The sequence below is a fragment of the Xenopus laevis genome, chromosome 2S (assembly GCF_017654675.1).
Source record: "Xenopus laevis strain J_2021 chromosome 2S, Xenopus_laevis_v10.1, whole genome shotgun sequence".
NCBI lineage: Eukaryota > Metazoa > Chordata > Amphibia > Anura > Pipidae > Xenopus > Xenopus laevis.
This window is the reverse complement of record NC_054374.1, coordinates 137,735,922-137,750,700: the sequence shown is the minus strand read 5'-3', so window position 1 is coordinate 137,750,700 and position 14,779 is coordinate 137,735,922. Positions and strand designations below refer to the sequence as shown.

Here is a 14,779-nt window from a genome sequence, read left to right as displayed (position 1 = left end):
AGGCTGGGAGGAACAGCAGATTGTTACTAGACAGTTGTGTTTTTATTGAATTTATGCATTTGAATATGAATTTATGATTTTTATAAATTCTCCCTGTCGTGTTAATGAATTAGACTATATGCTCCGATGATTTTGTCTAAAAAAATCCTCTCTATAGAGCTTCTTCATTAATACACAAGTAAGCAAGGAACGGATATTATTACTCCAGGGAGAACATTCTCTGATGTTGTTCAGTCAGCTCCCAGCATGGAAGTGCGAGTCTAGACTCAGCTGAATTGTTTTTTTTTCAGTAGCGCTGGGCGTCTGCGATCTCTGTTGCATGTGTAGCTGGAATGGTCTGAAATACTAAAAATCACAGCAATCCTAGTGCAGTGTGTGCAACTAGGCCTGTGCTATTGTCTGTCCAACAGTGAGGATATGTCGATATCTATCTATCTATCTATCTATCTATCTATCTATCTATCTATCTATCTATCTATCTATCTATCTATCTATCATCTATCTATCTATCTATCTATCTATCTATCTATCTATCTATCTATCTATCTATCTATATCCATATCTATATATCTATATATCTATATATATTTAGATATATATTATGCTGTGTGTGCGCACTGGCATCACAGAGAGGCCTGTAGAGTTGCACCCACCCAGATTTCATTTGTGTTTATTGATCTCCCTAGCAGCTCTCATCTCTCATAAAGCTTCACAAGGCACAAACATTTTATATATGCACATGCAACTGTGATTTACACATCAACTGAGCCTTACAAGCAAAACCCCTATTGGAATTGAATGTATTTATCCAGGGCATCGGTAATAGGAATGAGACTAATAAAACTGTGGCCACTTAATGGCTGTTCCTGTGCTTAACACTTTGGATGAACACGGTTGTCTCTTTTCTCCATGATAGTTTTTACATCTACCTGTGGTTTAGTAAAAAATGAATTTCGTGAGCTGAAAATATAATAAATGACAATCTCGCCCAAGGGCTAAATGTGAAACTATTTCAATTACATTTAAAAGGTGTATATTAAAATGTTACTATACTTAATAGGCCTGTGGATTATGTCTGTTTTAACAATGTTACTTTCTTTAGCAGAATCATTGTGTGCGTAAACATAAATACACTTATTACATTCGATTGAATATTCTAGGCCATATATTTGATTTCTCCCCTAGCCCTCAGTAATTTTATAGATATATATATATATTTTTTTAAATGTACTAGTTTGCTAGGATAGGAAGATCAATGCCTGGTTTTTATAAAATGTAGTAGTTTACTAGGCTAGGGAAATCAATGCCTGATTTTTATAAAATGCACTAGTTTACTAGAATAGGGAAATCAATGCCTGCATTTTATAAAATGTACTAGTTTACTAGAATAGGAAAATCAATGCTTGTTTTTTTATTAAATGTACTAGTTTACTAGAATAGGAAAATCAATGCCTGGTTTTTAAGGTTTCCATACATTTGTAGAATGTGCAGAGAGCTAAACGTTTCATAGTGTTGGAATAAACGGCAGCGGTTGTTTTATAAACGTCTTACAGATAGAAACCCAATTTCGCGTTAAATATTCTTCCATCCTATGAATATTTTATATCCCCCTCAATCTATCTGTTCTTTGTGTTGTTCTTGCAGGCCGTAAACCTCTCAAACGCAAAAATAACCGCATATTTATTGGCGTGAAGAATAAGTTAATAAGAGAATGAAAGTGTTGCACATGCCTAGTCACTTGGTGTATTTATTGGGCCGTATTCTGCTCGTTTACTTCTTTCAATCCGGTTTATACATTTGCAGTTGTTTTAGCAATTTTAGAAATACAGCAACAACATGAAAAGAAGGATTTCGAGATAAGGGCAATTGTGGTTGAAAAAAAAAGTCATTTTTATTTGTATATTAGTATTTCCTTTTATCTGACAATATTTATTAGTTTTCAACAATACAATCATTTTATTGGTATTGATCATTGCAGGAATACTCATTGAGTTAAACAAAATAATATATACACAATTAAACAAACTATATTTGTAATTTTTATTTTATTTCACTTCATTTTTTTTTTTTTTTCAAATGAGATCTAGAATACCTAGAAGTAATAGAAAGGCGTTTCCCATGTAGAACATATGCAAATGTGAGGGTTTTATTGTTGTCTCCATTAAAAAAGTCAACATGTTGGTGATCACATGCAACTGTCATGTGGATAAAAATCATTACCGTCTGTTGTTCCTTTCTTGGAAGTATTTCTTTGCTTGTTCAAAACATTGCTAGCTATCACCTTAAAAAAATGTGACCTCAGTTCTATTGCTTGTATCTCCTCTAGAGACTGCCATATTGCAAGCTTGTGAAATTGAAGTCATTCTGTAATGCAGCTTGGCTTAGTCCTAAGGGCATTCCTTTGTTTACTTGTTTATATACTGCCACCAAGTGACCAAAAGCTGCCAAACCAGAGCAATCGCATTAAATTGGGCAGAAATCAGCGATTTTATTTTTCATTTTTGTGGAAGGATTATTAAATTCAGGCACAAATTAAGTCCTTGCTGAATTTCTGCAAATACTTTTTTTTTGTAGTGTGAGAATCCTAATGAGAAGCAGGTGCTGTGAAGTGTTTCTACTCCTTTAAATGTGTGAATGTGATCAGTGCTGAGCAGCTTTATGGCACTGAGGGTATATGTGTGTGTGTATCCTTGCAGCTGCCCAGCTCTTACAGCAAATAATAAAATCCAATTCTGTCCCTGCTCGTAGCAAAGAGCAACACTCACAGCTCTAGCTCCCCACAAAGCGCTTTATTTGGGAGGATCACAATATATTGTCGGGCGCATTTAAGTTTGAATTCATTGCGAGAGACATAAAAATGATGTAGCGTTGGAAATGCTGCATTTAATACGTTGGATCGCCCTGTTAAAAGCATCACATGTAGCCTTCACTTAAGGCAACGCAGTGTTGTTTTATTGAATAAATCATTCTTGTAATCTGATATGAGACAGTAGCTTTCAACCCTGTAAACACGAAGAATGGAACCCCCTTCAGGTTAATGGCTGTGCAATTTTTCATTGTAAGGTTATGTTTTCATATTTAATAACGCTTTGTCAATTGCAGTAGTTTGTGATGCTGGAGCTAAATAAAGTCATTGAGGAAGCACTCTGTAGTTCTCAGGCGGTGATGAGGCACGTGTCTATATGATGTCATATAGACTGATGCAATATGATGTCATATGATACAATGATGTATGTAGCATATATATATATTTTAATATATATATATATATATATATATATATATATATATATATATATATATTAAAATGACTGAATATCCTCTTGTGCAATATAGACTGATGCAAAATGATGTAATATGATACAATGACGTATGTAGCATATATATATATATATATATATATATATATATATATATATATATATATATATATATATATATATATATAATTACTGAATATCCTCTTGTGCCAATTTAATGCCATTGATTCTCTCTCTTGAGTTTCCATGTAAGGTTTCAGTGGGTGTGCCCTGCGTCCAGTCTAAAAGAAACACATTATTATTAGTTTATTAGTTTATTTTAGTACACCTTTCTCCCACAATCAAAAAAAATAATATTGTATTGATTAACAACTGTAAACTGCTGAATGCTGTGCACAAAATAATAAAAAGATTTTGTTAAAAAATATATTGGAAAAATACGTTATTTAAGCCTATACTTCTCCTGCACTAATTCATTGCATGATAAAGCTTCTTTGTGATAAAGAGACAATATTTCACTTGGTCATACTGAAACAATTCTAAATATACAAATATACTCAGATTTTTTTTGTAGATTCGATTAAAACATAAGAGAAGGGACTGAATCCTCTGTTGTCTAAAGGGTGCTCTGCATTATTTTAACATATACAGCACAGGGAAAACTAACAGTAATACAGAACAGAAGCTGACATGTACATGGTTTTTACAATGAAACTGAGGCATAGATTCCATTGGCACGAGGATATCTTTTAAAGTGTAATTTCACTTTCTTTAATAATCCCACAACCCTCCCTCCCCCATAATTATGTTCTAATGTTTAAATCAACAATTTATTGAGTGAAAATGTCTCAGTGCAAATCCAGAGCTCACACATATTGACATACAGGGAAGAAAGGAGAGAGAAGTTTCAGTTTAGGAATTGTTTGCGCTGCATTTAATGAGCAAAGAGCCTTACAAGCGCAAACAGAAGGCAAATTGATTTTAAAAAAGTTCCCAGCATATTTATTGCTAAAACTTTCCTTGAGCTCTGAGCAGTAGCAACGGGTTAGGATTTATATCATAAACTAAATGCTTGATAAACTTACACACTGAATTAAATTGATTTGATTTAAAATAAATATAAGCAAAAAATACATGACAAACTTCCAAAATAAGAAATGCTGACCTCCCAAGTATTAAATACCTGTAAACTCCTGATAGCTAGGAACTGTAAAAAAAAAAAAAAAAGGAGATTCCAAATATCCACCAAATACAAGAAGTAACTTATTACTTAGAATATGAAAAAGCAGTGCCAAGAGGTCTGAGAGAGAAAAGAATAATACAGGAAGCATATAAACTTTGGCTGTCTTAGACCAAAACATAAAGCCTATATTGTCTAGGACTATCTTTAGTAGTAACTATCCTGGGAGGTATAAAATCTTTTTTTTTTTTTTTTGTGGGTTTTTTGTTGTTGTTAGATTCATAGTTAATGTTAGATCTTAATCCTTAGAGAAGTATAAGAAGATACAATGTATGTAATTGTTGGAAAAACACAAAGAGAAAAAAAATAAATAAAAGCAAATCGATTTGTTTAATACCAGATTCATTACTCTAAACGGAGCCCTATGAATAACTTGCACCCCTGTACCCCAAGAAAAGAACAAAAAGAATCAGACACATAGACAATCAAACATTCCCAGTCCAAATGATGGTCTCTGATCAATAAAAACACATTCAGCTCTCCAGCAATACAATGTGCTGAATTGTTAATGGACCATTGGCTTGCTTGGTCATATCATACATAAATAAAAAGGCATAACCCCTACTAGGCATTCAATCACACATTTAAATTAAAAGGCTAAACAGAATAGTTACTTTGTATTTATATATCTGTTGTATTATATCCAGCAGTACCTCGTCTTGCTTAATCGTGTTAAATACACCCACCCACAAACATATTCCACTTACATTTTATGAGGGCAGTTACTGTCTGATCGCACCAGTATTAGTTCATGCTGTGAAAGTGAACATTTAAATAATGATACTGATAATGTTCTGCACCTATGCAGGACCCTTTATTCATGTCATACTTCTGGTTTGCTGTTTATATCAAGAAGGGAGAGTGTGCAAATGGCGTTTAGTGCAAATAATCACTGCCAGTTGTTGAGCGATTTAGAGATGGTGCCACTGCTAGTAACATGCAAGTGCTGAAATGCGCCCTGACAGCGGCCACTGCTTTGCCACAAGCTTCCCCCTCTCTCTTTAACAAAATATTCCTTGATGTTGTTTCCTTTGCCTTCATTAGGAAGGATATAGAAAACACGTGTGCGCAGGCAATTGTTTTATGTGTATCACTTAATCAATCCGCTAATTAGAGAAACCAAGAGCGCAATTGTTCATTCTTCATGACTATAGTTTGGATCATTTCTACCAAGTGGAGATAAAGGAAAGGGGGTAAAAAAAGAATTCTTACCTGTACATTTTGAAATAATATTCCTGTGTTTTGGATCTGGCGAGTTGCAGCTCAAGGGGGGATAGAGAGTTGAACACAAGTCAGAGCTCCTGTTATAAACATCTCTTCTTTTTAATTCTGCTGAGCTTATATAATTGTAACAGGATTCTGTACCTTGAAGGCAATTACCTCCATACACACACACTGCTATATATTGTGGGGCAAAAAGTAGACGTTTGTGTGGGGTCATGCATTATCTGCTGTTCAGCCAAACCTGTATATGCTAGGAAAATTCAACCTCCACTATAGGAATAGTAGCTTTACAACTTATTCCCCAAATTGCTGTGCTGAAAATGCACAATCCATGGTTTCCTTTTGTTGCTTGAAATTGCATGTGCTTTCCTCTCCCCATAAATCGACTAGTGCTATAAGCTTTGCCCTTTGCTTAGACTTGTAATAAAACTGTGAACTTTCCCTGCAAGGCAAGCGCCATTCTAACACAGTCACACTGAAATCTCTCAATCCTGAGCACTTACCCTTAAAATAAAATCAACACAAACTGATCTGTGGGGGGGAAAATTCATATGAAGGTAGAAGGGGACTTGTATAATCTCCTCTTAGCCATAGTAAAGGCTCCTGGGCCCTCTATATACAGTATTCAACCAAAAACAGTGCAGCAAACAAGCTGATCAGTCAGCAATAAAATAAAGAAGCCCAAACGAAATGCAATGTCTAAACATGAACATACACTCAAACACAAGCAAACACTCACAGGCTTCCACATTTATAACAACCAAAATGATTTAAACATATATGGCTGAACATGCAGATTCCCATGAGCTTAGACATAACTGTATGGATCACATATATTCTGCTTTTTATACACCAGTCTCTATATACAGTGGGTAATCATGCAGATGCAAACATTCCATGCACTGGTCTGGAATGCAAAATGTTTGCACATTCACACATTCTTGAAAAAAAAATAAAAGATTTAGTAAATGAAATAATACTACATCAAATATAAGTGATAACTCTAATGAAAACAATCGCCCATTACGCACATATATAAACACCCCATCATATATATCTATATTTATATACATGGGTATATATTAATTCCTTACTTTCACAGGAGTGTCCCACACACACACACAGGCTGTGCAAATGGTCTTTATTTTAGTTTAAACTTTTTTTCTTTCTTGTCTTTTTCCCCCTTCCTTTTTGTTGTTTACACTCAAGGGATTTGCTAGTGTGATACCAGGGCAATAAACGACCCCTTTTCGTCTGTTCCCATTTTTATGGCTTTATAACCTCTATTTGGCTTTGATGCTCACAGGAAAAAGATCGTAAAATCCTTCAGCATCCGGGTTTCTTTGCCAGCCCTAAAAAAAAAATATTGCTTTTTGTAACTCTTACGAATAGTGACTTTTAGGAATTCCTTGTATCTGAGGGGAGACAAAATCCTTTCTTGCCAACAACTGGGCTGAGTTGTATATCTGTGCTCAGTCCCACCAAATAAACTGTCTGATAGAATAAGCTACTTCCATGTACCTGGTATTATTATATAGGGGGGATGTTATTTACAATGAGTACAAGGGGCATCTGACTTTTATGCATTCAATGACCCTGTGATCCCCTGTGACTTTGATATCAGTATTAGTATAATAGCAACAAAATAGCAATAAATGCATGAATACAATTGCATGGGCTGGTCAGTTTTGAATCGTGTTATTAATGATTACATTATCAATCCTCCCCAAAACAAAACGTGTTTTATAGTTATTATAGCTAATGATATCAATAATTCATTTAACTGTATACACCTCCAAATAAAAAAATTAAAAAAAAAAACAACATCAGACCCTGACTGTCACATTGCTGTTTATTAGCCCTGATTAAAGTGGCAATTGCGATTGCTGGATGCAAATGAGAAATGAGTTAATTGCAGGTCCGTGTTTGGAGATGTTTCGGATTGAAAAGCAGAGATTGGGGGTAAGGCAAGTGAATTTGCGTAACGTTGGGGGTATTTTTGTCTCACAGCCCCCCGTTATATCTGTTCTCTGCTGATAATAAAGTGGGGTGCAATGGCATGTGTGTGTGGATATAAATAAATATATATATATAGGGTTCTGTTCACAGGTTTATGTGGGGGTGCCCAGGACTGGGTGCATAAGTGAAATCGCTGCTAAATTGCACATGATCTGGCATGCACATTCGATTCGATCGGCAACTTTACATTTAAAAAAAAAAAATGCAGATTTTTATTTAAAACTCTTGAGATTTGACCCCAACACGGAGAAACCCCCCCCCCCACCCCCAGCAAACTAAGTCCCTCTTTCTAATTGCGAGTCTCACTTTGAGTGTATCATATACTTTCAACTGGGGAATCAACACAAGCAAAACCAATTTTTTCCCCTTTCTTGACATCTCGCCTCCTATTGGCTCCACGTGGGTCAGCTGACTTTGTCATTTTGTCTGTCCTGGATTGGAGCCGTCCCTATAACAATCTAGTTCAGACTACAAACTGGAGACAGAAATAAATATTAAAGAAATCTTCCAGGCAGGTAAAGGAGAAGATATGAATTCCTATTTCACTAACCCTTCCTTATCCTGCCATTTAGCCAGTGGCCAAGAAGTTCTCCCCAATGTGGCCCTTAATTCCACAGCCTATGACCCAGTTAGGCATTTTTCCACTTATGGAGCAGCGGTGGCTCAGAATAGGATCTACTCGTCTCCATTCTATACCCCGCAAGATAATGTTGTGTTTGGCTCCAGCCGGGGCCCCTATGAATATGGATCCAACGCATTTTACCAGGACAAGGACATGCTCACTAGCTGCAGGCAGAACTCAATGGGACACAACACGCAGAGCTCCCTTGCACAGGATTTTAGCAGTGAACAAAACAGAGGCAATGGGCAGGAGCAGAAAGGCAGCATTCAGATCTACCCATGGATGCAGCGCATGAACTCCCACAGTGGTAAGTTGCACTGCTACGCGCACAGATAAATTAAATAAACTCAACCATCTTTACGATCGTCTCTCCCCCAGCAGAACAAGCTCAGCTCCTTTTTTTTATGGCCTCATAAAAGCAATAAACTAGTTCCTTTCCCAGTTGCTCTTATAGGCCTTTTTATTTGTTACTTTGTCGCAAGCAAATATTGGCTTGTTATGTGCGTTCTAATTGAAAGACGTTGCAAGAATAATGACTTGGATTTTTAGAGAAAGAGTTAAATAAAGAAATAGATTTTTTTTAATTTTTTTCACCCCCTCTAAAAGGAGTTGTATTTGTATATTTTTGTAGGAAAGTGGGGGGGGGGCACTTTTAAAAATAGCATTTATTTATAGGCGATCTGCATTAATTAAATGATGCATTTTAGTGGGCAAGGAGAAAGCTTTGCGCCGGGAAGGCAAGGCGCTATTTGACTATTTATACATAGCAATACAATGCATTTGTCTGGGAGCCCCTTAGGTGGAGGATAGGTGGGTCTTGCTGGAGCGCCCATGGCAGTCAGCTGGAGCTGTATGGCAGTTAGGGGGCAAGGCTCTAGACTGGCTGGGGGGTTATCAGTTGGGCAATCGCGTGTTTTCTCACTAATTCTGTCCAGTTTGTCTTGTGTCTGAATCCCTAGGCGTGGGCTACGGGACGGACAGGAGGAGAGGACGCCAGATCTATTCCCGTTACCAAACTCTGGAGCTGGAGAAAGAATTTCACTTCAATCGCTACCTGACCCGGCGCAGGAGGATCGAGATCGCCAATGCACTTTGTCTCACAGAGCGGCAGATCAAAATCTGGTTCCAGAACAGGAGGATGAAATGGAAAAAGGAGAGCAACCTCTCATCTACCCTTCCTGGTGGCACTGGGGCAGCGGCTGACAGTTTAGCCGAGGGTAAGGAGGAAAAGCAAGAGGACTCAGAGGGACAAGGCAAAGAGTGAATGGAGAGACACCCCACTAAGGCTTCCTCTTCCCCCCTGCGCAAGTCTGCTCCCCTCCTCCCTCAAGCTGGCACAATTGATTTGGCTGGGCTGCATTAAAAACAAACAGATATTTCTAGCCACATTTATCCAGAGCCAGACGTGGACTATTCATCCAGGGGCTGCCTCCCTGCCATGTACTAGACTTGGTTATTGCCTACTCTCAGTCTCTGCGTTATTCCTGTAACTCTGAATAAAGACTGGGTTCAACAGCCACACATTTCCTTGTATAGAAACATTGCCTGCAAACTAAAGGGTCAGACCCCGACAGACTTTGCCTGCGCGTGTGTTTTGGACTATGGACCTTGCACAATTCCCATGTCAAGAAATTCCAAGCTGCTCCCAAGTTCTCCTCCGTCCCCTTCACCCTTTAAGCTGCGGCCAAGAGAAATCTAGCATTCCCTTGTGCAGAAAGTCCTGACTGTATCTAAAACCACACTCTGGGCCATCATCTTCCATACTGTGACAGTTACCTTGTGAACCTCAGTTGTTTTTGCCATTGTGTCCGGTGGTATCAGTATTTTATTTATGGTAGCGCTGCAGTGTTCATTTGTAGTCAGTAAATGAAGTTTCATAGCAGTTAAAAAAAATGGTTACATCTTGTGTTTCACTATTATGTATAAAGTTCACGTCCTATGGACAAAGTGTTGAGTATTTAATAAAACTGATATTATTTTTAATTGTGATGTGTGTGTTTTCCTTGCTTTGGACATCTGTGCCTTTATCCCACACAGCCCCAACAGAATCCATCTTCTATCCTTCCCCTGCAGCAGGTTTATTGCCTCAGAGTACAATAAATGTTATTCTGCCCAGCCAGACTACTTCTTATACACTTCCAACATGTGTTACACTTACACTCTGCTTAAAAAATCTCCTTCCTACCCAGAAAGAAATGTAAAATATGATACAATACTGGGCATATATCTTCCATTAATAAACATGCTCCTTTCTACCTCCTCTTTGTGCTAAATCCTTTCTAATCCAATCTACACAGCAAAACAAGCATTAATACGACTTTTTGCGCAAAACAATGCCCAGATTCCCTCATCGACAATTAAAATACAGTACAAAATATAGGAGCTGATCATTCTGCTATATTATGATAGGCAAATAAATGACACTGACTTTAATGATATGCTACACATAAAGAGCATTGGATTCGTCTGTTTTTATTTAGGTTTTACTATTAATTTAATTATGGATGTAATAATAAAATCCATAAAGTTTCCTTTGTCCATTTGAGACTGCAGCTCTATTTCGCTTATTTCGAAATAGCCGAAAATGGTCGCCATGTGCGATAAATATTATGCCCCGCCATAAACTTTGGGCGCAATAAAGGCTGAGCAGATCGCTAAATCCACTCGCGCCTTGTGCTGCGCGCTCAGACCTGCGGCCACTGTATCCCCCAGTTCTACTGTATATTCGCTCTACTTCCCACCCCCGGCTGGACATTATAGGGGGAAATATTAAATGTTTCTCCATCACCTGGGCTGACTGTTTTGTGGAGGAAGCCAATAACAAACTCATTACAATACAGGGGAACTTTAGCAGAATAAACTTGTCCCCAGATCTATGATCTTCCAGGCAGAACTGTGCGCAAAGGGCCACTGATTCCCTTCAGTGATCAAAACACAAGACATTGATTAAAAAAACGTGAGATATGGAGATCTTTGGGCAGATAACAAGATGCAGACAGAAAGGGAGATGGAGAAAGATAGAAGCCTGGTGCCCACTGGGTATAAATGCCACTAGGGTGCTTATGGCTGGGGGTCCCTGATTCTTGGGGTTATTCTCCTTTCAGCTGAGATCCATGTCAGTCAAGGTGGTTACAACGCCTCCTATTTAGGTATGAACATATTTATGATTGAACAGATCATCACGGTCAAGCCCATCTTAATTAATATCACAATTTATGGATCACAAAGCCAATTATTGCCATGCGCAATTAATTTCCCGGGGAGCATCAAGTTAAATAAAAAAGCGTCCTTTCTTTTATTGGGAAAAAAGTGAAAATGAGACGGTTCCTCCAACTACTGAAGTCCTTATCCATAATTCGGCGACCATTCAAATTAAAGAGTGGTAGCTGATAGAATATAAATGTAAAATTCTAGTAAATACTTAAAATCATTGACCTACAGCAGCCATGGTGGCGCGTCCAGTGCAGCCATGTTTATTAGGTGCTCTACCACCCAACTGGCACCAGGTGACGCTGTGGTCTCATTGTCTTCTTTTCCAACTTGGGGCCTTCGGTTTTTTGTTCCGCCAACATATCAGATACGTTTCACAGGCTTCCATCAATAACCTCCTGGGGTCATCAAGCCAAATTTATGACTGGCCAACAGAATCACGTGATTCTATTTAAACATCCCATATTTGGGCAGAGCACATAGAATAAAGAAAGAGGAATCCCCAGCTATAAATTCTGCACTTTAGAGAACAAAAACCCTGAACTTCAAAGGGCCACAAATCAACCATAATCAAAGGGTGCAAAAAAAAAAGAAAAAGAAACTAATAATAACAATAATCAGCCATGAGTTCGTACGTAGCCAATTCATTCTATAAGCAAACTCAAAATGTTCCAGCCTATTCCATGCAAAGTTATGGGAATTATGGATCTGTATCCGAGGTCCCTTCATCCAGGTATTGCTACAGTGGGTTGGATCTGAGCATTACATTCCCTTCTCCTGGTTCTTCTAACTCTCTGAGCGCTTTGGATATGCCTTCAAACCCAACTGCTAACTCTGAGCGGCCTTCCTGCACTCTTATGGGTTCTTCTGGGCACACTGTGGGAAGAGGAGAGCAGAGTGTCCTCAACTCTGGGATTTACAATCAGAAAACTGCGACTACAGCGCTGGAGGATAGATCTAAAGGGATTGAGGGCATCAAAACTGAGCCGGCACAGAGCACTCCACAAGGTGGGCAATCACAGCAGCAACAACAACAGCAGCAGCAGCCACCACAAATATATCCTTGGATGACCAAACTGCACATGAGCCATGGTAAACTTTCACTTCTTGATTTTGTTTCATAGGCTTTTGCATTGGGTTTTATAGGCCATACGGGGCAAATAATAAAAAACCCGGGGTCGTAAATTTTACGACTAAGGCATCAATTGCTCGTAAAACTGTCCACTAAAAGGCTTAGAGGCTATAGGCGCTCAAATTTATGACAGCATAATTGGATCATAGGAACACAACGCGTAGGGAAGACGGTAATTCCACATTTTTTGGAAGGAGACAGGAAAAAAATAAAATAAAAATAAAATTACAACTTTTATATATTTATTTGTACTTCGCTTGGGAAACTGTGCTTACAGTGATCCCTTTAGCCATTGATAATACAAGTCATCTAAATGAGTTCAATTTAAACCAAAGCAGTGGCTCATTTTCAGCAGGAACAGGATTTGTAGAAAAATGCGCAAATATTTTATTTTAAAGGAAAAGTTGATCAGACAGCCCTTATGTGTTTATGTATTTCTACAAACTGTGGCTGCACATTGGTCTTAGACTAATAAAATTGCTCCAAGTCGAAATTAATTGGTGGGTAAAGTTATTTGTTCAAAGCAGAGTCCAGGTGCGTCTTAGACTTTCTTCTGATTATTTTCTTGCTTTGTCCCCCCCTTCTTCTGATTATTTTCTTCCTTTGTACCCCCCTTAATTCTCAGAAACGGACGGGAAGCGATCCCGGACAAGTTACACTCGATACCAGACCCTGGAGCTGGAGAAGGAATTCCACTATAATAGATACCTGACTCGCCGAAGGCGCATAGAGATCGCCAACAACCTCTGCCTAAACGAGAGGCAGATCAAAATCTGGTTCCAGAACCGACGGATGAAATGGAAGAAAGATACAAAAGTCAAGAGCAAAGACTCTCTGTAAAAGGAGCAAAAACCGGAGAAGGCAGATATTTAACCTTAGTTTTGTTACATCTACTTAATGAAACTTTCTGCTTGTTTTTATGTGAGGGGAGACCGAGGGAAGAGAAGGAGTCCACAGGGATCTAAAGTCATTTGTAAGGATCTATGGCCCTAATGTAATATATGGAGCCCACTCATACTCTTTTTTTTATTTCCCACACAAAATAGTGTATAGACCTGTATTTTGTCCATTAAGTGTTTTCTGTTTTGACCAAATTTGTTTTAAAGAGAAACTCTGGAGAAAATGGTCTAGGCAACTCCCTGCTCTATGTTCTTTCCCGTGCGGCATTGTATTAGACTTGCAAGCTGTCTGGGGTCAAAGAGAGTTCTTTTGGGGGAGAAAATGCTAATTGAGATCTTTAGGCTGAAGAGGGCAGGGAAAGTGTGGCTGTATTATATTGTGCTTACTATAATAGGGGTCATAGATTTAATGGCCGGTTAGATATGGAAATATATTTAAAAAAAGAAAAAAACAGGAGAAGAGGTTTTTAAGTTAAACTTCTCCATTGGTTCCATCGAAATGGAATAGACCCGAGTATGTGTGTACAATCCACACATTAATCATTTCATGCACTTGTATAGTCTTTTCATATTATACACACTATGAAGTCAATTTGTTTTTCCTGCCATGTTATGTTTCAGTAGCTTTTGCTTATGTTACAAAAAAAATAAGCACTGGGGACACAAAAGTGCCCCAGTTTTTGAGTATCATAAGTTGATTTTGTCACCTTGATATCATTTGTTTTGGAAGTGTCTGTGCGCTGATTTCATTGGCATGTTGTTGGAGAAACAAAAAAACAAAAACAAAAAAAAATTAGGAAATTGATAAAAAAAAACTGTTTTAATGTGTAATTTATTTTATTTCTATTTTTTTGCGTAAGTAATGCTAAAAGCGTCTAAAAACCGTTTGTACATCATCGTTTTAATATAATCCTTTCTTGTCTAGTTTTATCCGATAATGTACTGCATATATTTATTGGTTGCAATTTCATATGTGAAAAAAATCATGGAACCTCTATTTTGTCATATTGAATAAACAGCAAATAATATAACAAGTGCCATGGCGACACGTGCCTTTCTTTCTAAAGTTCTGGTCACAGAAAAGAATCAAATTTCAGGTCGAATTTGTATCTGATCAATGGGAAATAATCCAATACTCATGAAGGGGAAACAAACACAACATGTAAAGGGTCT

General features: G+C 37.8%; 3 protein-coding genes across 6 annotated transcripts in view; all 3 read left to right on the top strand.

Moving 5' to 3' along the window:
* LOC108709892 (homeobox protein Hox-C4) overlaps positions 1-14,779 on the top strand; it is a 100,826-nt gene that overhangs the window by 38,799 nt on the left and 47,248 nt on the right. The window lies entirely within an intron of this gene.
* Positions 3,468-10,348, top strand: hoxc6.S (homeobox C6 S homeolog). Of its 2 annotated transcripts, none has more exons than XM_018248093.2 (2): positions 3,468-8,672; positions 9,301-10,348. In XM_018248093.2, the coding sequence occupies exons 1-2, from the start codon at positions 8,273-8,275 to the stop codon at positions 9,627-9,629; spliced, it is 729 nt and encodes a 242-aa protein (XP_018103582.1). In that variant the 5' UTR covers positions 3,468-8,272; the 3' UTR covers positions 9,630-10,348.
* On the top strand, positions 10,499-14,641 carry LOC108709893 (homeobox protein Hox-C5). The gene is made up of 2 exons (XM_018250137.2): positions 10,499-12,667; positions 13,333-14,641. The coding sequence occupies exons 1-2, from the start codon at positions 12,199-12,201 to the stop codon at positions 13,545-13,547; spliced, it is 684 nt and encodes a 227-aa protein (XP_018105626.1). The 5' UTR covers positions 10,499-12,198; the 3' UTR covers positions 13,548-14,641.